The sequence below is a fragment of the Sarcophilus harrisii genome, chromosome 1 (genome assembly GCF_902635505.1).
Source record: "Sarcophilus harrisii chromosome 1, mSarHar1.11, whole genome shotgun sequence".
NCBI lineage: Eukaryota > Metazoa > Chordata > Mammalia > Dasyuromorphia > Dasyuridae > Sarcophilus > Sarcophilus harrisii.
This window is the reverse complement of record NC_045426.1, coordinates 714,901,716-714,923,959: the sequence shown is the minus strand read 5'-3', so window position 1 is coordinate 714,923,959 and position 22,244 is coordinate 714,901,716. Positions and strand designations below refer to the sequence as shown.

The 22,244-nt window shown below is 61.5% G+C and overlaps 1 protein-coding gene across 2 annotated transcripts in view; it reads left to right on the top strand.

Annotated features, from left to right (window-relative positions):
- LOC100926551 (glutathione hydrolase 1 proenzyme) overlaps nucleotides 1–15,775 on the top strand; it is a 59,429-nt gene extending 43,654 nt beyond the window's left edge. For both annotated transcript variants that reach the window (XM_031949108.1, XM_031949109.1), the window contains exons 2-6: nucleotides 9,078–9,155; nucleotides 11,962–12,112; nucleotides 12,328–12,495; nucleotides 14,689–14,819; nucleotides 14,940–15,775. In XM_031949108.1, the coding sequence (XP_031804968.1) occupies nucleotides 9,078–9,155; nucleotides 11,962–12,112; nucleotides 12,328–12,495; nucleotides 14,689–14,811 (520 nt within the window). In that variant the 3' untranslated portion in view covers nucleotides 14,812–14,819; nucleotides 14,940–15,775. The remainder of the gene's footprint in view (nucleotides 1–9,077; nucleotides 9,156–11,961; nucleotides 12,113–12,327; nucleotides 12,496–14,688; nucleotides 14,820–14,939) is intronic.
- The last annotated feature ends 6,469 nt before the right edge of the window (nucleotides 15,776–22,244 follow it).

Sequence of the window (22,244 nt, the reverse complement as noted above, 5' to 3'; positions counted from 1 at the left end):
GAAGGCAAGGGGGAGATGGGGAAGATGGGGGAGCATGTGGGAGGAGGGGGCGGGGGGAGGGACAAGGAGGCTGATGATGGTGCCAAAATCAGCCGAAGGTCAGGAGAACGGGGCCTGAGAAGGGTGGAGGGCTACCAGCTCACAGCTCAGCACTAGGAACCTTTGAGCTGCCTTAGAAGCCAGACTGAAGTCCAAAGGACTGGTTGGCCTGGAAGCCTGACTTCCTCTAAAACGCCTTAGCGCCCGGGAGCAGAGAGAGGTGAGGTTGGTGGGGGGAGGTAACCCGGGGCTGGAGTTGGACAAAGTTTGACAGGCCGCTGGGAGGACGAGGGGACGAGGGTTCAAAGAGAAAGGAAGTTGAATTGGCCAACCCTGCATTGCAGTTTGTGAAGGGCGGGAGTGAGGGCTTGCAGCTGGAAGTTGGAAGGAGGAAGGATGGGAGAAATTTTGCAGGTATAACAGATGGGGAAACTGAGGCTGCGCAAAGAGAAAGGACAGGGACTGGTTCATGGTGAGGGTCTAGCTGGCCGGGGTGGGGGTGGGGGGGGAGTGTGGCAGGGCTTCTGGGTCCAGTGCTTGGAGATGCTGCCTGAGAACATGCTGTTGGGTAGACTTTGCCTCTCCCCTACCCCCGCCTGCACGCGACACCTTGGACTAATGTTCAGGGAGAGGGCAGGGGAAGGAGGGAGGATCAGGCTTTGGGAGGCTGGTGCCCTCTGACCCCGAGGGCCCTCACAGGGACATTCACACCCTTGGGGAGGTGTTAATTGGTCACTTGGAGTTAATACCTTACCCTGCCCCTCACTCCTTTGCCAAAATATCCTCCTCTGGGCTCCTCCTGGGCCACATGGTCTTCAGGAAGCCCGGCAGCTTCCAGCCTAGCCCTGCTCTGGGCCCCTTTCGGGAGGGGAGGGGGGGATGGCTTTCAGAAACATCTTCTAATGCCTAAGCAAACTGTATCCACAGAGCCCCTCTCCATCTGGGGACCCTCTCTCCGTCTGGGGAGGCCCTCTCCATATGGAGACCCCCTCTCCATCTGAGGCCCCCCTCTCCATTGCGGTCCTCCTCCCTAGTCGAGCAATCCTGTTATCTAAAAGAGAAGAGGGACTGGAGTCACTGACCCTGGCCCGAGGAAGGGGACAGTTTCCTCTTGGGAGGGACAGTGGGTAGAAGATAGGTAGAAATGTTGGGGCCGAGCCACAAGGCTCTGGGCGGCGGGCAGGCGAGCGTGTGGGCAGGTGGGGAGCTGAGGCCGACCAAGGGCTTCCCGGGGACAGGTGGGGACGCAGGAAGGCCCCATGGGGGCGTCTCAGCCCGCTTTCCTGGAATGTGGAGCCGAGTGTGGGAGAGAAGTAATGTGTAACCAGCTGGGGGGGGGAAGGCGGGGGGGGGGGGGGGGGGGGAGCTTGCCGGCGCCTTCAAAGCCAAACAGAGGCCTGGGATGGTGTCTTTGGGGCAGGGGTCAGTCCCAGGGGACTCGGGGCCGGATCCAGGTGGTGGCTGCTGAATGGAGAGCAAGGGAGACGTGTCAGGTGACCTGGCCCTCGGGGGTGCTGCTGTTGTGAGGTCATCTTTACAGCTGAGGAAAGGGAGGCAGGAAAACGTCTGGGAATACTCAGGCAGAGGGAAGGCTGGGAAGATGGTGGGGAGACCTGGAGTTTTGTCGGGCTGGGGAGCCGGCGGCCCCCTCTTGGAGGTGTTCAGCGGGTAGTTGTGAGGTGGGACGGGAGCTCTGGGCAAACTGCATCTGGCAGTCCCCAGCATGAGCCCAAAATGGAGTCCAGGGAGGGGATTTAATCACCCGGGGAAAAAGGGGAGCGAGAAGAGAAGGGGGTGCAGGATGAAGCCTCGGGGGGCACTCGGGGTTAGCAGGATGTGTTAGCACAGAGATTTTCAGCAAGGGGTGCCGGCCGGGGAGGAGGGGGCTCGGGCCAGGGAGACAAGGGGCGCGGGCCGGGGAGGAGGGGGGTGACAGGTCCACTGGGCACTGCCCATGTGCCGGATCAGGCAAACAGCCCGATGGCCAGGAGAGAAGCAGGGAGTCTGTGTATGTGGTGGGGGCAGGGAACGCGATCATGGCTAGCTGTTCTGGGGACCGTCTGGGGGTCATCTAGACGTGTTTGAGAGGACCGAGATCACGTTTGGGATGAATAATGGAGTCCTAGAACACTTGAAGTGCGAGGAACCTGCGGAAATGGGGCCACCCAGCCCACAAAGGAGCAAGCGTCCACGTGTCTGCGGTCCTCCCAAGTATTCATGGGGTCCCAGTGAGGGGGAAGCCCCCAACCCGCCCAGGCCGCCCACCCCGTTTTGGGAAGACCCAGTAGGTTTCTCCTTTTGGAGTTCTTGGCTCCACTGAGACCGAGGCTAGTCCCTCCTCCTCAGGAGAGCCCCTTCCATTCTTCCCCAACTCCTCCCCCCAAATCTGAGTCTTCTCTTCCGACTAAATGCTTAATTTTTCCAAATGAGGATGGGGTCTCTTTGTGGGATGTGAGGGCTCCGTGGGGGAGGGGGCTCTGTCAGAGGATAGGGGCTCAGTCAGGGGATTAAGGGCTCACTGAGGGGGGTGGGGTGGAGCCCAGAAAGGGAGACGGGCCCCACTGAGTGAGGGCTTGGGGGTGCTTAGTGGGGAGGCAGGAGCACAATGCAGACCCAGAAGGCTTTGGGAGGAGTTGGGCTGTGGGGGGTGGCGCAGGCCTGGGGGCCCCAACCTGGCGCCAGGGGGAAGCTGGCAGGCAGACTTGGGCTGCCCAGCCAGTATAGGCATGGGCTCTGCTGGCTGCTCAGTCCTGGAAGGCGTGTTCCAAGGTTCTAATGAGGGGTAATTAGGGGCACTGGGATGCTGCCTGGCACGGCTCCCCTGCCCACAGGGGCTCCCGGGGAAGCGCTCCAGTGTACCCTCCCACCCTCACCCCGGCCCTCTGTGCTTCTGCACACTCAGCACAAAGCTAGGCTCGGGCTGGGCCGAAAATAGATCTTCAGGGATTTAATCAGTGAATCCTCGGACCTGTCCCGGCCTGTCCTGGATCTCCAAGCAGTAGCCAGTGCTTCTCTCCTGCCAGGGCTTGGGTGATCTGCGCCTTTCTGACTACTTTCCTCTATTTCTCTGCCCTTTCCTGCCCCCACTTCTTGGCCGGATGTGGCTTCAGGTGCCGCCCCCTCCCAACTCTCCTCTCATTCCTTTGGTGACTTTATCAGTTCTCAGTACTTTAATCATCACCTCCACCAGGTGCCACCCAGATCGTATCACAGCCCCAGCAGCCTGGAGCTGAAGCTGAACCGGAGTGTCCTCGCTCCCCTTCTCTGGGAATGAATCCTCTGCTTCCTTGAAGCCTTGCCTGATAGGATCAAATCCTGCCTGACTGACCTTGTGCAATCCCCCCCTCCCAAGTATAAAGGGAGGAAATCCTTTTCTGAGACCCTCCTCCTTGGATCCTGGGGATTCTCTGAATAGGGAAGGCACCTCTAGGGGGAAGTGCTCCATAGAGGGGAGAGGCTCTCTGACTTTGTGGGACTTTTCCTGAGGGAGTTCTTGACTGTCCTTTTCTACCCATCCCTACCCTTTCATTCCCTTTGCTGTATAACTCCAGGGGAGGGATTTGGTGACTCTGGGCTTGGAGGGATGAGCAGAAGGGGGAGAGGAGCTGGTTCTGCCTTTGGCTCTGGGAAAGACTCTGGGGGTCAGGTGAAGCCCTATGGGGACCGGCCATGTGGCTCTGTTGACCTCCTGTGCTCAGAGTAAGGTAGGGGAGACACCTTAGCAGAAGCTGGAGTGGCTCAGCCTCCTTTTCTTCCCTACTTTGTTATATCCATGACAGTTCAGAGTTAGAGGAAGCACAGGCAGAGAAGGCTTTTGGATAAGGGTCTGTTTTCCCACCCTCCCCAGGATGCCATGCAGCCGGAAAGCTGGGGAGTGGGGATGCAGAGACCACAGCCAGAGCCAGACTAGCCCTGGCCAACCTCTCCCTCTTTCCCTACAGCTCTGACTCCAGATCTGGCTGAGGAAAGAGTCTGTGGCAAGTGGTTTGTATGGTGGTGAGAGAGGTGTCAACACTGAGGGAGGCCCCAAACGGAGTCTAAGGCAGGTAGGCAGGAGATAATGTCCTGGAGAAAGGAACCGCAGGAAAACCAGTTTGGTTGGAAGGGAGGTAGTGTGAAGGCTAAAAGAATATGTCTGGAGATATGGCCCGTTGAGAAGGGGCTTGAAATGACAAATCAGGAGTCTGCGTTAGTCCCAGTAGGAAGGGGGAAGTCCCTGAAGCTTCTAGAACTGCTGCATTTGAGCAAGGTCATCTTGATAGCTGAATAAAAGATGCACTGGAGTGGGGAAAGATGAAAGGCAGGTAGAAACACCGCCCCCCCCCCAGCTATTGTAATATTCCAGGTGTGAAGTGATGAGGGTCTGTACCAGGGTGGGGGCAAGATCAGAGAGGAGAAGGTATTTCACCTGTATAGGTAAAATCTAAGACAGATGTTGAAGAGGTGAAATTGACCAGAAAGACTGCAAACATGAAAGAAAGAACTTGACTAAACATGTTGCAGAATTGAAATTGACCAGAGATGTTGCAGGAAATGAAATTGACCAGAAATGTTGCAGAAATGAAATTGACCAGAAATATTGCAGAGGTGAAATAACAGACAGACCTGGGTGAGAAAGAGTGAGAATTCCAGGATGACTCCTGGATTGGGGGCGGAGGCTCTGGGAGGATGGCTTTGGCCTTCACAGTAAGGGAAAGTAGAAATGGGAGAGTTTTTTGGAGTAGGGAAGGTCATGAGTTCTGTTTTGAACATATAGTTTGAAAGGTCTATTCAGTTTGTGGTGTCCAAGATGGAGCTTGCCATGCTCTGGCTGGAGAAAGCACTTACAGGGTTATGAGATGTGACTGGAAGGATCTGAAGTCTTTAAAGGATGCCCATTTTGTAGCAGACCCAGGTGAGTGGGCCTATGCTTAGCTCCAGGTATGGGCTGAGCCAGGAGCCAGGGTAAAGGGACAGAGTTAAGTCTGATAGCAGCAAGCTTCCCAATACAACTGGCTATCCCTGACATGGGGAAGGAACTGCCCCTTCCTGGCCCATTAGAGTGTGATCTGGGGAGTGGGACTGGGCTCTGCAAAGGTTTCTCCTAGCTCTGGCGTTCAATGATCATAGGCCTTAGCACTTCAGGGAATCTCAGAGTCTATAGTATCCAACTCCCTCCATTCTGGAGTAATAAGAGGGATCAGGCCGGAAGGAGGGGAGGGGCTTGGCCAGAGTGATGTAGGCAGTAAGGAGTGATTATTTTTATACTGTTTTGTCAGATTTTTGTATTGATTCCTCTCCATTCCTGCCTTCTGTCCATCACCTTCATCCCTTCTCGAGAGAACTATCCCTTTAAAAGCAAAGAGTTAAAAAGAGAGGTAGTAAAAAAGACCTGGTCTTTTTCTAGTGCTTTACACATAGCTCATTTGAACTTCTCCACAGCACTAGGAGGTAGGAGCTATTGTTGATCCCCATTCTTTAGATGAGGAAACCAATTTAAGGTCAGAGTGTATGAGATGTCCAGGGAGGACCAGCCCTTCTGGTGGGAGAGAGGCTTCTGGGCCTTCTCAGGACCGCATGTCCAACTTAGGTGTCCACCTGCTGCTCAGCTGCCCCTTGTGGCTTCACCAAGCTGGAGCATGTGCAGTGACCACACTCTGATGAGCCATGTTGGCACCCGGGCTAAACCAGGTCGAAGGGAACTGAAGGGTTTCAGGTCTGGCAGTGACGGGGGGTGGGGGGGTGGGGGGGTGGGGTATCTACCCCATGTGTGTGTGAAGACTTTTCCTGGCAGAATGGGCAGATGAGAACAGTTTGTTTGCACAGTCACAAAGGTCACTGAAGCAGGAGCTGGGGAGCGCTTAGAACTCGGTCTTCCTCTGCGTCTTGGATCTCCACCAGTCATCTTGTCTCTGTCTTGCCAGTGGACCTTGATGACTCTGGAAGAGTGAGGCTGCTGGCCTTGTGCAGTTCTGCCTCAATTAAACCCAATCCCCGGGCAGGGCAAGCTATCACCCTGTGATGTCATTGGTCTTCTTTGAGAATGAAGAATGAACAACAATAATAGAGGAGAAAACTGGTTCTGGGTTCACCCAGCTGGTGAAATGTTTGTTCAAACATGAAGTCAGATCTTTGCCATTGTCGGGCCAGCGTTCTGGTCACGGTGGTGCCCCCTGGCTGCGGCTCGGTAACATTTCCCATCCAAGGCTGAGGGTCTAGATGTAGTGTTCCTCAGCCACGGCCTCCGACCTCGGCCAAGGAAGAAGTTGGCTACGTTTCCTCTTCTCGGCTCAGCTTGCTCGTCAAGATCCCATTTCCAGTTTTATGATATGGCCGTCCCATTCTAGTGCCTTTGTTCTGCTTTTATCAGAGCCGTTTTCCTAGATGTGTCCCCATTCCTATTCCACATTAGCACCCTCAGGTGGGGGGGGGGGCTGGGTGAAAAATAAGCCTCTAAGTAATGAATCCCGAGGGCTTGAGTTCAAAATCTCCCTCCCCCCCAAGGGTCAGCCTCGATGGCCTCTCCGGCCCCTCCCAGTCTACCTTGCCGATGTGTGGGTCTGTCCTTGGCAGACCTTTTCCTTCTGGGATATGGCATTTCTTCTGTGGAGTTCGGGGACCAGGCAACTCAAAGTTCTGGGGTTATCCCTGGCTGCCTCCTCTTGGAGCTGGGCTTCTTAAGAGGATGTGGACTTTAGAGAGAGCCTGGCACAGGGCCAAGAAAGAGACTGAGAGGCCCCTTGGGAGCCTTCCTGAGAACTTGCTAGATTGCTGATCCACCCAGGGCTGGGCCGTCAGTCACCTCCTTTGGACCAGGAAGGGAAGCGTTGGTCAGCTTCTGCAGCCTCGGCTGCTCTAGATGAGGAAGAGAGCATTTAGTAAGCACCTACGTGTGCTAAGCACTAGGCAGGCTGAGCACTTTACCGATATAACCCCGTGTGAGAGATGAGTCTGGGACAATCGGGACCTGGGGGGCTGCATCTTCTTCCTGGTCTTGCCGAGTGTCCCTGATCCTAGCTTCAGGCTCAAGGGTATTCTCCAAGCATGCACTCAGTGCCCAGAGTTTTTAATCAGGATCCCCTGTCTGGATATCTGCACCAACTTCATTTTACCAATGGCTCTCCCAGTGGGCAAACTGCCCCTTGTAACAAAGGGGCAATAAAAGTGTTTTGGCAAAATCAGTGAATACTGTAAGGGAGAGGAGGGAAGGGGAGGAGAGGAGGGAGAGGAGGGAAGGGGAGGAGAGGAGAGGAGAAAAAGGGAGGAGAGGAGAGCAGAGGAGGGGAGGGGAGGAGAGGAGGAAAGGGGAGGGGAGAAGGGGACAAGGAGGCGAAGAGGGAAAGAAGGAGGGAGGAGAGAAGGAGGGGAGGGTTGGGGGAGGGTGTCTTGTCTTCCTTCAGGCCTTCCGTTATTGGATATCACTCTCTCGCCTCGTTGTCAATTGGACAGACTGGAGGGGCGGTCTCCCGGGGGCGGGGATTTGGAGCTGCTTTTTGTGCGCTCGCCTGCCGCTCGCTTTTCGACTTCCTTGACCCAATGAGCTCTTGGGGAGCGATCGGGATGTTAGCGGCTGTTCTCCCCATCCCATGTCGGCGCTATTCTTTGTCAAAGTTCTTAGTCGGTGTAAAGTTTTGTTCCCTCCCTCCTTTCTCAGCTGCCATTTTATTTGGACCAGCTTTCTTCTCTCTCTCTCTGTCAGGGAACCGGTTTCTTCTGTGATCTCCAAGTGGTCAAGAAGCAGCTTGGCCGCTCTGGCCGTGGGCCAGGAGTCAGGGACACCTGCGTTCCAATCCAGCCTCAGATATTTAATGGGCGACCTTGGGCATGTCTCTCCTGAATACATTCTTTCTCCATGGTTCTCCTTTTATAGATGAGGAAACTGAGGCAAACCCAGCTAGTAAGTGGCTGAGACTGAATTTGAACTCGAGTCCTCCTGATTCTGGATTTGCTGAGATTCTCTCTCTCCCTGTGTCTCCTCTGTTTTCCTCTATCTTTCTCTGTCTCTCATTTGGTTACAATCTCTTCCATAGCTGGAATTGGGAAGAATATCTCCCGTGTTCCTATGGTTTCATTTTAGAGGTTATCTTTTATTTTTTTTTTTTACTAAAGTATTTAATTTTTCCCCATCCATGCAAAGAGTTTTCTACATTCATTTTTGCAAAACTTCATGTCCCCAATTTTTTTTTTTTTTTTTTTTTTGTATCTCTCTCCTCTTCCTCTCCCCTCTCCTCCCTCTGGCCCAAGACAGTAAGTAATCTGATATAGGTAAAACATGTCCAGTTTCTCTAAACATACTTCCATATTCAGATGCATGCTTCGCAAGGAAAGTCAGGTCAAAAAGGGGAAAAAAAAACAACACGAGAAAGAAAAAACAAACAAGTAAACTACAACAAAGGTGAAAATAACGAGCCTCGATCCATTCAGGAGATGACCTTTTATTTTGAGGAGGGCCCTCATATTGTGAAACTCCAAGGGGAATGTTCTTGTGGCCTGGACCTTTTAACATGGAGCAACAAGAGACGGGATGTCCCTTGGGTCTGGGTCTGGCAGGGGCCACAGCCGGAGCATTCTCGGGGAACCCCGCGTGGGGCTTAGGCCCCAGCTCCATTTCCCAGAGAAGGTATCTGGGCTCTCCCCTGATAGGAGCTCTGGGGCTGATGGGAGATCCTGTGTGTGAATGTGTTGGGGAGGGGGCTCCCTCTCCCTTTGCTCCTCCCCTGGGTGAGTTCGAAGGCCGAGTGGGACGCAGACGCCGTGGGGATGCTTCTGGGCTGTGCGTTCAGGCCCCAGGAGGCTCAGCCCAGTCTCTACTGGGCCACATCCTGTGGAGATTTTCCCAGCTCCTGGGGTCCCCACCCCTCTCTTCTTCCCCCTTCCCCTCCCCTATGGGCTGGGCTCTGGGACAGCCAGGCTCAGTTTTCCCAAAGCTACCAGCTTCCTGCTCTGCAGGCCAGCCCCAGCTCCTCTATCACCCCCTCCTCAAAGCCCTCCCCCCAGCCCCAGTGATGCTCTGAGTAGGTCCCACACTGATATTCACTCTCACCCCTCCCTCTCCACAGACTACAGCAGACCGGGGTCTCTCCCAGAGGACAGGGCTCCCCGGGAGGCCCCGAAGCCACCTATTTCCCAAGGCCAGGGTAAGTGCCGCTGTTGTTTCAGCTGGGCTGGGAGGCCGTGTGATCCTGAGCCAGTCACTGACCACGACTGACCTCCATGCCCATGTCGAAGGACCGCCGAAAGCCTGGGGGTGGGAGAGGGAAAGGCCCCGCTTGCTCCCGAGCCCCTTCGTCCCCCCCTCCCCAGTCGGCCCTTTCTGGAATGTGGAGGATGTGTGCCTGCAGGGAGCCACATCTGGCGGGCGGGGGGAGGGCTGGTGGTCTGGAGTGGGGGTGGGGAGTTAGTCCACTGGCGAGCAGGAAGCCGCAGCTGGATCCCAGGGCCAGAGCTGGGGGGGGAGGGGGAGGTCTCGGCTCTTCTGACAAGGACCCTTCCATGCGGCGCCTGCTCTGGAGCGGGGCCCAGGCAGTCATGGGCCTGACTGACTGGGGGGACAGCACGGGCTTTGTGCAGTCCTTGAGTGGAGGCAGGAGGAACCAAAGGGCACCAACGAGCCTCCCTCAGGCACAACGAGGAGGCCCGGCCTTCAGGGAGCCTACGCTCTGCATGTGCGAGTCTGTGCATCCAGACAGGAGCAGGAGAGAGGGCCCGGGCCAGAGGGGGGAAAGGGCGAAGAGGCCCGGGCCGGAGGAGGGAAGGCCCGAGGCCCTTCAGGGAGAATCAGAGTAAGAACAGGGACTCGAACCCCAGCCCAGTGCCCACATCACGTCCGGCACGTTTCCCCACGACAGATGGGGCTGCTCCCAGGTGGAGGGAGGTCTTAGCCCAAAGACCTGACCAAGCTGCCCGAGCCTGGGTCCTCCCTCCCCCCCCCCCCCATGTCCCAAGGGTTCCTTGATGGAACTGATGGAACTCTCTTGCCCCATTCGTCTTGGGTGGACCCAAGCAGCTCCCTCTCCCCGGGCACCTCCAACAATGGGGAGCTCACCACCTCCAGAGGCAGCTGCGGCATCCTTAGGAAGCTCCTTCTGCCCTCTGGCCCCCTCCCTGCCTTAGCCACTCATGCATGGTCCAGCACTGGGGGTCCCTTCTCCACAGGAGAGCCCCCCAAGCCCTCTTCTCCGGCCCGCCCCTTTGGCCTCCTGGCCCTTCCCCACTGTGGGCCACGGCTGCCTTTGGCCGTGTTCCCAAACCTTGTTGCACCCGAAGCCTGGGTTTCCGGCCATGCCCCATGTTGCTGCCTGCCAGTGTTGCCTGCCTGCCTGTGCCATGGGTTAGCCAGCCATTGGTTGCCTGTTTTTGAAAAGGCCGTTGTTATTCGCCTTGCTCTTCCAAATTATGCCGCAACATGCCGCCATTGCCCACGCGGTTGCCGGTTAATTGTGCTGCCATGCCATTGGCCCTACCATGACTTTTTCCGGCCATGGCTGGCCATGCCAAAGTTGGCCCTGTTCCAGTGCTGGTTTGGAGGCTGCTGTTTCCGTGCCATGACCCGCCGGGTCACGCTTGTTGTCCATGTTGCCGTTCCGGCCTGCCATGCCACGTGTTTGTTTGGCGGATGTTCCATTAGTGCTGGGTTGCCTGTGCCATGGGTTAGCCGCCAGGTGTTGTTTCCAACCATTGTTCTGTGCCCACCAATTTGCCGCCATGCCATGTGGGCTTCCGTCCAACTGGCCATGTTTTGGTTTGGCCATGTGTTTGGCCCAGGCCACGTGGTTAGCATGCCCATGTGCCTTTGGTTGGCCTGTGTTGGTTGTTCCGGCCATGTTGTTGGCCAGGGTTGCTGCTCCGCCTTGTTTTATGCCTTTGTTCTGTTCCAAAACTTTCTGTTGCCTGGTTGCTGTTCTGTCCCGGTTGCCCTTCGCCAATAGCCGTTGTTCCCCAGGTAATTGCCGAAGGTCACCGGCGGTTAAGTTTAATGTGTTGCCGGCCTTGCTAGCATGCCATGTTGCTTGTTCCGGCCATTGGCGTTTGCCATGTTGCTGTTCTTGTTAATACGTAAAGTGCCGTCCATTATTGTCGTCCCGGTTTCCGGTTATGTGCCGGCGGACCATGCTGGCTGGCCAATGGGAAAGGGTTCCATCCCGAGGGACCCCGGGGCTGATTGTTTTCCCCATTCTTGGGCCCAAAGACCAGGGCCCATGGGCCTGCCTGTGGCCTCGATGGGGGCCGGGAGCCTTGGGTGGCTCCTGCTGCCCTGCTCCCTAGGGGCTGATGGGAACACCTTTGTGGGAAAGGAAGGATGGGGGCTTCTGCTCAGGGAGTCACTCACAGGTGTGTCTGGGCCCCCCTCCCCCCATGTCCCCTCCGGGGCTCTGAACAGAAAGGGAAGGATGAGCCGGACAGGCAGAGTGGACCGAGTAACGCGGGGATGGGGGAGGCCCGTGGGGGAGGTCAGTGGGACTGGGCCAGGAAGGGAGGCTGGGCTTGAAATGCCCGGGAGAGGAGAGCTGGGCTTTTCCCAGGGGACCTGAGGCAGCCCCAGAGGCTTCCAGTCAGCTCTCCTGCTGCTTCCTTTCCAGCTTCCCCTCCTCCCCCAACCTGGTACAACCTTAACCTTGCCTCTCAGCCTGCCCCGAGATCTGAGCCCCCGGAGCCGTCTGTCAGTTGGGCCCACTGGCCGGCTTGGGGTAGGACGGTCTGAAGGTCAGCGCTGCCCCGGCAGGGAGGGCTGAATTTGCACGACACCTCATACCCGAAGCGGGGGCATCTGCTCGCGGAGGGCGGGAGCCGGGCAGTGACTGAGCCATGGGCCGAGCTGCCGGGCATTCTGGGTGCCGAGGGGAACGGCGCTGGAGGCTTAGGGGAGCTCGAGGCCCCCACGGGTCCCACGCGGGCCTGGGGGCTTGGTCTCCCCCCACAGCTGATCTCAAGTCTCCCTTGCAGGAGCGGGCACCTCAGAGAGCCTGGGATTCTGTCCTCAGGGGACAAAGCAGGAGGCCCCGTGCTGAGTGGGGCCAGGAAGGCGGTGGGAAGCTCCCAGCCCCGGGCCGCAGCGTGGGCTGAATTCTCGGCACTGTCCAGGCCCCCGGAGCCAGTAAGTGTCCTCAGAGGTCGTGGCCGGCCTGCCAGGGTTCCCCGAGTCCCGAGCCCTCGCCCCACCGCCCCCGGGCTTTCCCAAGAGCTCTCCCTGACCTGGGCAAGCCCCTGGGCCTCCATATGGAGCCATGTCTCTGCCCCCTCCCCTACTGTTCACTGCCGCCGGCCTACCAGGGCTCCTCCCAGCCCCGGCCTCCCACTGTGTCCCCCCAGAGCCATGAAGAAGAAGCTGGTGGTGGGGCTGATCGTCCTGGTCACTGTGGTCGTGGTTGCTCTGATCCTGGGGCTCAACCTGGGCCTGAGAGGCAAAGGAGCGCTTTCCCATGTGTACCGGCGGGCGGCTGTGGCCGCAGACGCCGAGCGGTGCTCAGAGATAGGGAGGTGAGTGCGAGTGGGCCTGCTGCTGCCTGGCCCGGCTGCTGGTGCTCTTCCTCAGTCCGGTCCCCGACGCCCTCCCCAGCCAGCCCCCAACGCCCTCCCTGGCCCTTTCCCGGCCAGTCCCTGTGACCCTCCCCGTTGGTCACTGACGCCCTTCCTGGCCAGTCCCCGAGGCCCTCCCTGCCAGTCCCCAGGCCCTCCCTGCCAGTCCCGATGTCCTCTCTGGCCCAACCCCGAGGCCCTCCTGGGCCCAGCCGCCTGGGCGGCTCAGAGACTCCAGGGGAACACTGCTCCAAAACTCAAGGCCTTCTCTACCCCATTCTACCCGCCCCAGCAAAAGCCCCCAGATGTCCTTTCTCTCTAGGCCTCCTCAGTTTTCTCCTTTGTGGAATGGGTCTACTCAGTGATTATACTCCCTCTGTAAACCTCACTAAGGGTGGGCAGGATGACCCCTTGTGGCTGGCGAGTCCTCAAAGCTGGGTGCCAGGGTCTCCTGAGGCCCCAGTCACTGGGGGCCAGCGGGACAGTGCTGTGCCGGCTCTCTGCTTTCCACTGGGAGCTCCGAGATCTCGCTGCTGGGTTTGGGGCTGGCCAGAGGATTGCTTGTGTGCCCCTATCTGCCCCCCCCCAGCCCTGTTCTGCCTCCCCTGCCCTGCCCCTCTGTCCCCTCAGTCTGGCCCTTTTTCTAACTCTTCTGTCCCTCTCTCCATCTGTCCCGGTCTCCCCCTCCCCCCCCTTGCTGGGATTCCCGGTCCGGGGGCCATTTCCTGTCGCGTCCCCGGCCCGAAGCGCTTCTCAGGCTCCAGCTGTGTGCCAGACCCTAAGGGGCACCTGCAGCTTTCGGAATAAGTGGAAATCTTGGGGGGCGTAAAGAACTCAGGGTCCGGGGGCTCCGCCAGCAACAAGCTCCTGCTGCCGCTCCATCCTGCCCCTGCTTACCCTGCCTTGGGCCTCCCCCGTGGGACCGGATTGCCCCTCCCGCCCCCCCCCCCCAGCTCTCCCAAGGCACAGACGTGTGGCGGAGGCCGGGTGGGCGGGGCCCACAAGCGGGGCCGGAGCTTGCTTCGCTTTGTCGGAAGCATCTTGGGGAGCCCTGTGCGCTCTCTCCCCGACATGTGCCGTGGGGAGCGCGGCTCCTTCCTGAACTGCCCTCCAGACACGGAGCTCGACCACTGTGGGCGCCCCGTTCTGTTCCGGCAGCCCCCCTTCCTCGGCTGAGAAGGACCCGGATCCCATCTCCAGCCCGGGGGACTGCTCTCCTTGCGTGGAGTTGGGCCGGGGTTCTCCCAGGGTTCTCCGGGCTTTGCTTCCGTGCCCCCAAACCCTCTGGGGCTTCTCTGCCTTCTCATCTCTTCCTGCCTACCCCCCTCCCCTCCCTCCCCTCCCTCCCTCCCTCCCCCGTCCCTGTCCCCTATCCCTTCAGTCCCTCCCCAGCCCCAGGCCACGGACCATTTTGCCCTGAGTTCGTCCCCTGGGCAGTGGCGCTGGGAGGAAGCCAACTCCACTGTCTCCTGGCGCTTTGCTGACTGCCTTCCCAGGCGGCAGAGCTGGCGCTAACTCCCCCCCCCCCCAGTCTCCCGCGCTAACTTTTCCCACCTGGCGCTGCGCCAGGTTCTTGAAATACGTGGTGGCTTTGAGGCCACTGTCGCACCCGGGGCCCAGAGCGCCCCGGGCCTCGCCTCAGGCGGACACGGGCTGGGGGCCCCCCCGCGGGCCCCTCCCAGGCTCCTCAAGTGCTCCGCCACCCTCGCAGCGCCGGCTGAGGCGGGGACCCTCTCGTGGCCCTGAGCACCACGTGGGACTCCTCCCAGCAGCGACCGTGCCGGGGGTCTTGGGTCACTGGGCGGGTTAAGCGGAGTCTGCCCTGGGCTGGTCTCGCTCATTCCTTGCCTGTGGGAGCAGAGAGAGCAGGGAGGGCGCATGCGCCATCTTGAATCCTGGGGCTTGAGCCAGCCTTTGCCCTGAGGCCTTCTGGACCCGAGCCTTGGCCTTGGAGTCCTTCAAGTGTCTGGCTGGGACCGCCCCCCCCCCCCCCCCAGGCCACCCGCCCTCCCAGGCGATCGGTCTCTGTTGTCCCGCGGCCTCCCTGCCAGTCTCACGGGGTCTTTGGCCCGGTTTCACCACGTTGTCCTCCGGGGGCGGGGGTGGGCCAGCGGGGCCGGCTGGGGCTCTGAGGTGGTCCTGTGGGCTGCGCAGGGACGCGCTGCAGGACGGCGGCTCGGCGGTGGACGCGGCCATCGCGGCTCTGCTCTGCATGGGCCTCATGAACGCCCACAGCATGGGCATCGGCGGGGGCCTCTTCTTCACCATCTACAATAGCAGCACTGGTGAGTGACGGGGGCACGAGGGGGGGACGCCGGGCCTCGGCAGCCCTGCTTAACGAGGGGGGAAACCGAGGCAGGGAGGGATCTGCCCGAAGGGCTGACCTCCTCCGCCCTGGCTTTCAGAGAAAGTCGAAATCATCAATGCCAGAGAGGTGGCCCCCCGCCGGGCCTTTCTCCATATGTTCAATACCTCGGAGCAGTCCCAGAAAGGTGAGTGGGCAGCGGGCGGCCGTTCCGGGTGGGCCTAGGGCTGTGCCGGGGACGGGTCGGAGAATTCAGAAGTGGGGGCGCCCTTAGGCTTAGGGCACCAAGATCCCTGATGTGGATGCCCGTGCTGCGATCATGAGGGGACACACGCGTGCACAGCGCCCCCACGCACAGCAGTGCACCACTCTCGGGCACAAACAGCAGTGCACCACGCGCGGGCACAAACACACGTGCATGCTCGCACAAACCTATTTTCCACCATATGCAGGTGCACCACATATGCACACAGTGCTCACAGTGGGACCGTTCAGCTCTCAGGATCTTCTTCATGGCCCCCTTTGGCGTTTTCTCCCCCTTCTCCCCAGGCTGTGTGCCCCTTCCCAGCCTCAGGGAGATTTTCATTGTACAAAGAAGGAAACAATGTCACATTCAGCTCAGTTCAAATCAGTGAGCATGTATTAAGCGCCTGCTGTGTATGTTCTGAGCACTGTGCTAGGCACAGAGGACACATGGACAAGTGAAGCCAGATCTGTCCACATGTGTCAGGCAGGGCTTCCCCTCCCTTTCCCCTCCCCCCCACTCCCCCGCTCTCCCCAGCAGCCCTGGAAGGTCACCCTAAGGACCCAACTACAAAGACGCGTCCACGGCTTCTGAGGCTTCAGGATCTCTGAGACCCTCCGAGTGTCTGAAAGCTGTGAATAATTAGGCTTTGGAGGAATTCAGTGGGGGAAGTGGGGCTTCGGGAACAGAAAGCCCTTGGGATGGGGGGAAGGGGGGGGGGTTTTTTAAAACCTTTCCTTTTTTATAGCCCCCCGGGGGCCCCTTCCCCAAACCCCCCCCCCAAATTTTCCCCCTTCAAACCTAAAAGGGGAAAAAGGGGCCAAATGGGAAAAACCCAAAAAACCAAAGGGGGAAAAAAAACCCCTTTCCCGGGGGGAAAGGGGGGGTTGGGGGGGAACCCGGCCCGGGGGGAAAAACCCGGCCCGGGGGGGCCCCCCTGCCGGGCCCCCGGATTGGGGGGGGTTTCCCTGGGGGCCCCCGGCCCCCCGGGGGGAAAGGGGGGGTTTTACCCCGGCTTTTGGGGGGTTTTGGGTTTTGGCCCCTTCCCCAGGGAGGGTTGGGGTTTGGGGGGAGGTTTCCCAAATTTTCCCCCCCGGAACCCCCCCCGGAAGGGGGGCCCCGGGGGGGGCCCCCCAGGGGGAAAATTTTTTTCCCCCCCGGGGCAAAAAATTTAGGAAAGGGAAAAATTTAAATTTTTTGGTTTTTTTTATTTTTCCCGGTAAAGAAAAGAAACGAAAAAATTTTTTAAAAAAAAAAACCCCGAAAATTTGGAAAAATTTAAAACCCGGGGGCCCCGGGGTTTTTTCCCCCCCCCCCGCCCCCTTTTTTCCCCCCCCCCTTTTTTTGGGGGAAGGGTTTTTGGGGGAAACGGGGGGGGGGGGAAAAAGGGGGGGGGGGGGGCGGGGAAAAAGGGGGGTTTGGGGGGGGGGGGGGCCCCAGGGGGGGAAAAAAAATGGGCCCAATGGAACCTTTTCCCCGGGGTTTGGGGAAAGGGGGAAAAATTTGGGGGGAAACCCCAAAAGAGGGAACCGGAGGTTTGGGGGGCCCCCGGGGTGGGGGCCCGGGGGGGGGGGGGGGGGGGGGGGAAAAAGGGGGGGCTGGGGGGGAGGGTTGAGGGGGGGGTTTAAGGCTTTAAAAAAGGGGGGTTCCCCGGGGGTTCCCGGTTTTTAAATTGCCACCCCCGGGAAACCCCCCTTTCCCCCCCGGCCCCCCCCAAGGCCAACCCCCCCCCCAGCCCTTGGGCCCAAGGGGCCCCCCCAGGCCCTTCCCAAAACCCCCCACCCCCCTTTTTTTCCCCCCCCTTTTCCCTTTCCCCCCCCCCCCCCCCCCCCCCCCCCCTTCCCCCCCTTTTCCTTCCCTTTTTCCTTTTCCCCCTTTTCTCCTTCCCCTCCCCCTTTTCCTTTTCCCCTTCCCCTTCCCCCCCCTTTTTTTTCCCCCTTTTCCCTTCCCCCCCCCCTTCCTCCCTTTTTTTTTTTTCCCCTCCCCCCTTCCCTTTTTTTTCCCCCCCCCTTTTTTTCCCCTTTTCCCCCCCCTTTTTTCCCCCCCTTTTTTTTTTATTGGCCCCTTTCCCCTTTTTTCCCCCTTGGGGGGTTTAAAAAAAAAGGGGGTTCCCTGGGTTTTGGAAAAAAAAAAAAGGGGGGGGGGAAAAAGGGGGAAAATTGGGGGGGGGGGGGAGGGGGAGGTTTGGGAAGGGGGGAAGGAGGAAAGGGGGGGGGTTTTTGGGGGGGAATGGAGGAAGGGGGGGAGGAAAGGGGGAAAAGGGGGGTTAGGAACCCAAAGGGGGGGGGGGTTTCTTTAAGAAGGGGCCAGGTTCCCCCCCGGGGGGCCTCGCCCGGGGTGGGGGAAAAAGGGGGTTTGGGGGGGGGGGCCCTGGGGGGGGGGCCCCAAAAAGGGGGGCCCGGGGGGGAAAAAAGGGGGGGGGGGGAAAGGGGGGGGTTTTGGGGGGGGAAACAGGAGGAAAAAAACAGGGGGGGAAGGGGAAAGGAAAAGGGGGAAAAGGGGGGGAGGAAGGCCCTGGGGGAAGGGGCCCCCCCCAAAAAAAAAGGGGGGGGGGAAGGGAAGGGGGGGGGAAAAAGGGGGAAAAGGGGGGGGGGGAAGGGCCCCAGGAGGGGGAAAACCCTGGGGTTGGCCCCAAAGGTTTGGGGTTTGGGGGCCTTGGGGGCAGGAGGGGCCCCTTTGGGGGCCCCCGGGCCGGGCCCCGGGCCCACGGAGGGGTTCCTTTTGGGGGAGAACCCGGGGGGGGCCCCCCCAAAGGGCCCTTTTTCCCCCCGGGGGTCCCCGGGGGCCCAAACCCGGGGGGCCCCCGGGGGGGGGAAGGCGGGAAACCTTTGGGGAAAACTTTTTCCCCCCTGGCCCAAACCCTTTTGGGGGAAAAAGGGGGCCCCCCAAAAACCCCCTCCGCCCCCCCCCTTTTCCCCGGGGGGGGGGGGAATTTAAACCCCCAAAGGCCCAAGGGGGGCCCCCGGGAGGGCCCCCTTCAAAAGGGGGGGGGCCCCCCGGGCCCAAGGGGGGAGGGGGGCCCCTGGGGTTTCCAAACCCCCCGGGGCCGGGGGTTTCCCCCCCAAACCCTTTGGGGGGGCCCCCTTTCCCCCCCCCGGGAGGGGGAAACCCGGGGCCCGCCCCCCCAGGGGGGGGGGGTTCCCGGGGGGGGGGCCCCCTTTTCCCCCTTTTCCCCCCCCCCCCTTTGTTTTTCCCCCCCTTTGGCCCCCCCCTGGGGAAGGGGCCCCCCTTTTTCCCCCTTTCCCCTTTCCAAAACCCCCCTTCCCCCCCGGGGGGCCCCCCCGGGTTCCCCCTTTTTTTTTTTCCCCGTTTTGGGGGGCCCTTCCCGGGGCCTTTTTGGGGGGGTTTTTTAAACCCCCCTCCCTTTGGGGGGTTCTTTCCCTTTTCCCTTGGGGCCCCTTTTCCCCCCGGGCCCCTTAAGGGGGGCCCCCCTTTTTCCCTGGGCCCCCGGGCCCCTTTTGGGGGGAACCGGGGCCCCGGGGGCCCCGCTGGCCCCCCGGGCCCCCCCTTCCCTTTTCCCCTTTCCGGGGGGCCTCCTTTTTTTTTTGGGGGCCTTTCCCCTTTTTAAAGGCCCCTTGGGGGGGCCCCTTTTGGGGGGGCCCCGGGGGGGCCCCCTTCCCCCTTTAGGCCCCCCTTTTTGGGGGGGGGGGGCCCCCCCGGGAAGGGCCCCCTTTCCCCCTTTGGGGGGGCCCCCTTTTTGGGGGCCCTCCCCCCCGGGCCCCTTTGGGGTTCCCCCCCGGGGGGCCCCCCGGCCCCCTTCCCTTCCCCCTTCCCCCTTGGCCCCCTTTTGGGGCCCCCCCCCCCCTTCCCCCCCCCGGCCCCCCCCCCCCCCTTTCCTTCACCCCTTCCCCCCCGGGCCCTTTTGGGGAACCCGGGGGGGGGCCCCCCCCCCCCAGGGGGCCCCCCGGGGGGGGGGGGGGGGGCCCCCGGGAAAACCCCCCCCCCGGGGGGGCCCCCCCGGGGGGGAAGGGGGGGGGCCCCGGGGGGGGAAGGGCCCGGGCCCCCCTTGGGGGGGGCCCCTTTTGGGGGGAAAAGTGGAAGGGCCCCCAAAGGGAGGGTTTGGGGGGGGGCCAAACCCCGGGTTTTCCCCTTTCCCCCCCGGCCCCCCCCCCCCCCTTTTTGGGGGGGGGGCCTCCCCCAAAAGGGGGGTCCCCCCTCCCCCCAAAATTCCCTTGGGCCCCCCGGGCCGGGCCAAAACCCCCCCCGGGGGGGGTTTCCCCGGGGGGGCCCGGGGGGGGGGGGGGGCCCCGGGGGGGGGAAAAAGGGAAGGGGGGGGGGGGTGGCAAGGGGTTTTGGGGAGCCCGGGCCCGGGGGGCCCCGGCCGGGGCCCAAGGGGGGGGGGGCCCAAAAGGGAAGGGGGGGGCCGGGGGGCCGGGGGGGGGCCCCAAGAAAAGGGGCCCAGGGGGGGGGGGCCCCGGGGGGGGAAAAGGGGGGGGCCCGGGGTGGGGTTTTTCCCCCCCCCAAAAGGTTTCCCCCGGGGGGGGGCTTTTTTTCCCCCCAAGGGGGGCCCGGGTTTTAAAAGGGAGGGAATTTTCCCCCCAAAGGGGTCCCCGGCCCTTTTCCCCCGGGGGCCCCGGGGGTTTTGGGGGGGGAAATTTCCCCGGAGGGCCGGGGAAAGGGGGGGGGGGGGGGGGTTTGTTTGGGGGCCCCGGGTGGGCCCCCGGGGGGGCCCGGGCCCGGGGGGTTGGGGGGGGGCCGGGGTTTTGGGGGCCCCCCCGGGGGGAAAAAGGGGGGGGGCCCGGGGCCCCCTCCCCCCCGGGGGGGCGCCCGGGGGGCCCCCCCCCCCGGGGGGGAAGGGGGGGTTTGGGGGGGGGTTTTGGGGCCCCCGGGGGGGTTCCCGGGGGGGGGGAAAAAGGGGGCCGGGGGGGCCCTTGGGGCCCCCGCCGCCCCAAAATTTCCCCCGGGGGAAGGGGGGGCCCCCCCCGGGGGGGTTGGGGCCCGGGGGGGGTTGGGGGGGGGGGCCCCCCGGTAACCCCCCGGGGGGGGCCCGGGGGGGTTTTTCCCCAAAAAGGGGAAAACCCCCGGGGAAAGGGGCCCGGGCTTTGGGGGGGGGCCCCCCCCCGGCCCCAGGGTTCCGGGACCCCCAAAAACCCCCCCCCCCCAAGGAACCCAAGGTTTTTTGGGGGGGCCCCGATGGATGCTCAAGCAGGGCCGGGCAGGACGGGCTGGTGGGCTTCCTTCCCAGCCGCTCCAACAATAGCCCTCCACCCCGGGTGGGACCGGCCGCCTCTGCCCTCACCCATGGGGTGGCCTGGGCGCCCTGGGGAAGGCCGAGGGACACGTGGGAGAGGGTGGCGTGAGATGGACTGTCCAGTGCAGGATCTCCCACTGGGGAGCCATGGGAAGCTTTTGAGCAGAGGAGGAATCTCTGCCCCCAGGAGGAACCTGGAAGTAGATCCTGGGGGGTGGGAGGGCAGGAGATGGAGCTCAGGCCCCGGAAGCCCCGGGATGCCCTCCCCATGCCCGCACCTGTGTCCCGGGCATCCTGGGCCTGGCAGGCGAGCATCGGGCAGGACCCTGCCCTGTGGGAAGAGGCAGAGGTGGAGGGGGACCCAGGCAGACCGCCCGGAGCACGGCGGCAAGTGGCCAAGGGCAGGGCGCAGGGGAGGCCCTCCCTGACCCAGCCATCTTTGGATCAGTGCCCTGGAGAGCCCAGAGGGCAGCTGGCTCCTGTGGGGATGCCCCAGGGTCAGGGGCTCCAGAGAGATGGCGCTGAACAAATCCAGAAAGAGGCTCAGCTCCCTGGGGCCCCTGGGATTGTGTGCCGCAGCCAGCTCATCTGAAGTAGCTGGGGCCAGCAGATGGGGCTGCGGGGGGCCTGAGGAACCGGGAGGCCGGAGGCCAGTTCCTAGACTGGGGCCACTCTGGACCCGGGCTCCACTCGGGGCCCCCAGATTCCCAAGGGGAAAGGGAGTGAGAAAGCCTCAAAGCGGCATCTGTTGTGCGTTTGAAAACTTTAAATGGAGAGCCCATTACCTCCCAAGACTGTCGGCCTCCGGTTGGGGCTGATGGCTGGGAGGTTCTCCCTCCATCGGCCTCCATCGTGGGTCCTGGTGACGCCCTCTGGGCTAAACAGAACTCACTTCCAGGGAGCAGCCCTTAGGAACCCCCAGCTACCCTCCTGGTGGGGGGCTCCTAAGGTGGGGGGCTCAGAACTACTCCCAGACCTCCAGGAAAGGGCAGAAGAGAACATGTCTCCCTCCCTGAGGCTGGAAGCGGGGCCCGGGCTGGAAGTGGGACCCAGGCTGGAAGTGGGGCCCTGCCTACGAGCTGGCACTTGGTAGGCAGTGACAGCTGGCCAGAGATCCCTGGGGCAAGGAAACGGTCCTGAGGCGGTTCTCCCTCCCCCCAGGCGATCATCAATCACCTCTGGTTCGGCTATGACGTGAAGAAGGCCGTGGAGGAGCCCCGGCTTCACAACCAGCTGCTCCCAAACACCACGACCCTGGAGGAGCAGTTGGAAAAGGTGCGTGAGGGAGGGGGCCTTCAGGGGCAGGGGGGGCCCCTGAGTCCAGCTGGGCCCCAGAGCAAACAGCCAAACCCCCCAAGGGGCCTTCATGTGCCATTCTCCCCATGGCAGGAGGGGTTACAGTCAGGAGACAGATAAGAGAGAGACAGACGTACAGAGAGACCAGCAGAAAGATGGTCAGACAGACAGACAGATGGACAGGCAGGCAGGCAGACGGACAGACAAAAGAGAGGCAAACATACAGAGAGACTGGCAGACAGATGGTCAGATAGGCAGAAGGACAGATGGACAGACAGGTCAGCAGACAGATAAGAGAGAGGCAAACACAGACAGGCAGAAAGATGGTCAGACAGGCAGACAGACACAAAGGCAGGCAAAAGACAGATGGACAGATAGGTAGATGGACAAGAGAGAGGCAAACATACAGAGAGACCGACAGAAAGATGGTCAGACAGACAGACAGACAGGTAGATGGACAGATGGGCAGACAGAAGAGCCAGGCAGTCAGCCGAGCCGGCCGGCAGAGATGGGAGCCTGGGACAGAGCACCTCCCCTCCCTCCCTCCCTGGCCCCTCCAGGCTTCCTGTAGGGGGTGGGGAGGGGCCACAATGCCCCGGGCTCAAGCTGAGCTTCCCTGTTCCAGGCTGTGGGGCCAGAGCTCAGAGCCCGGAACCATCACACCAAGACCACCG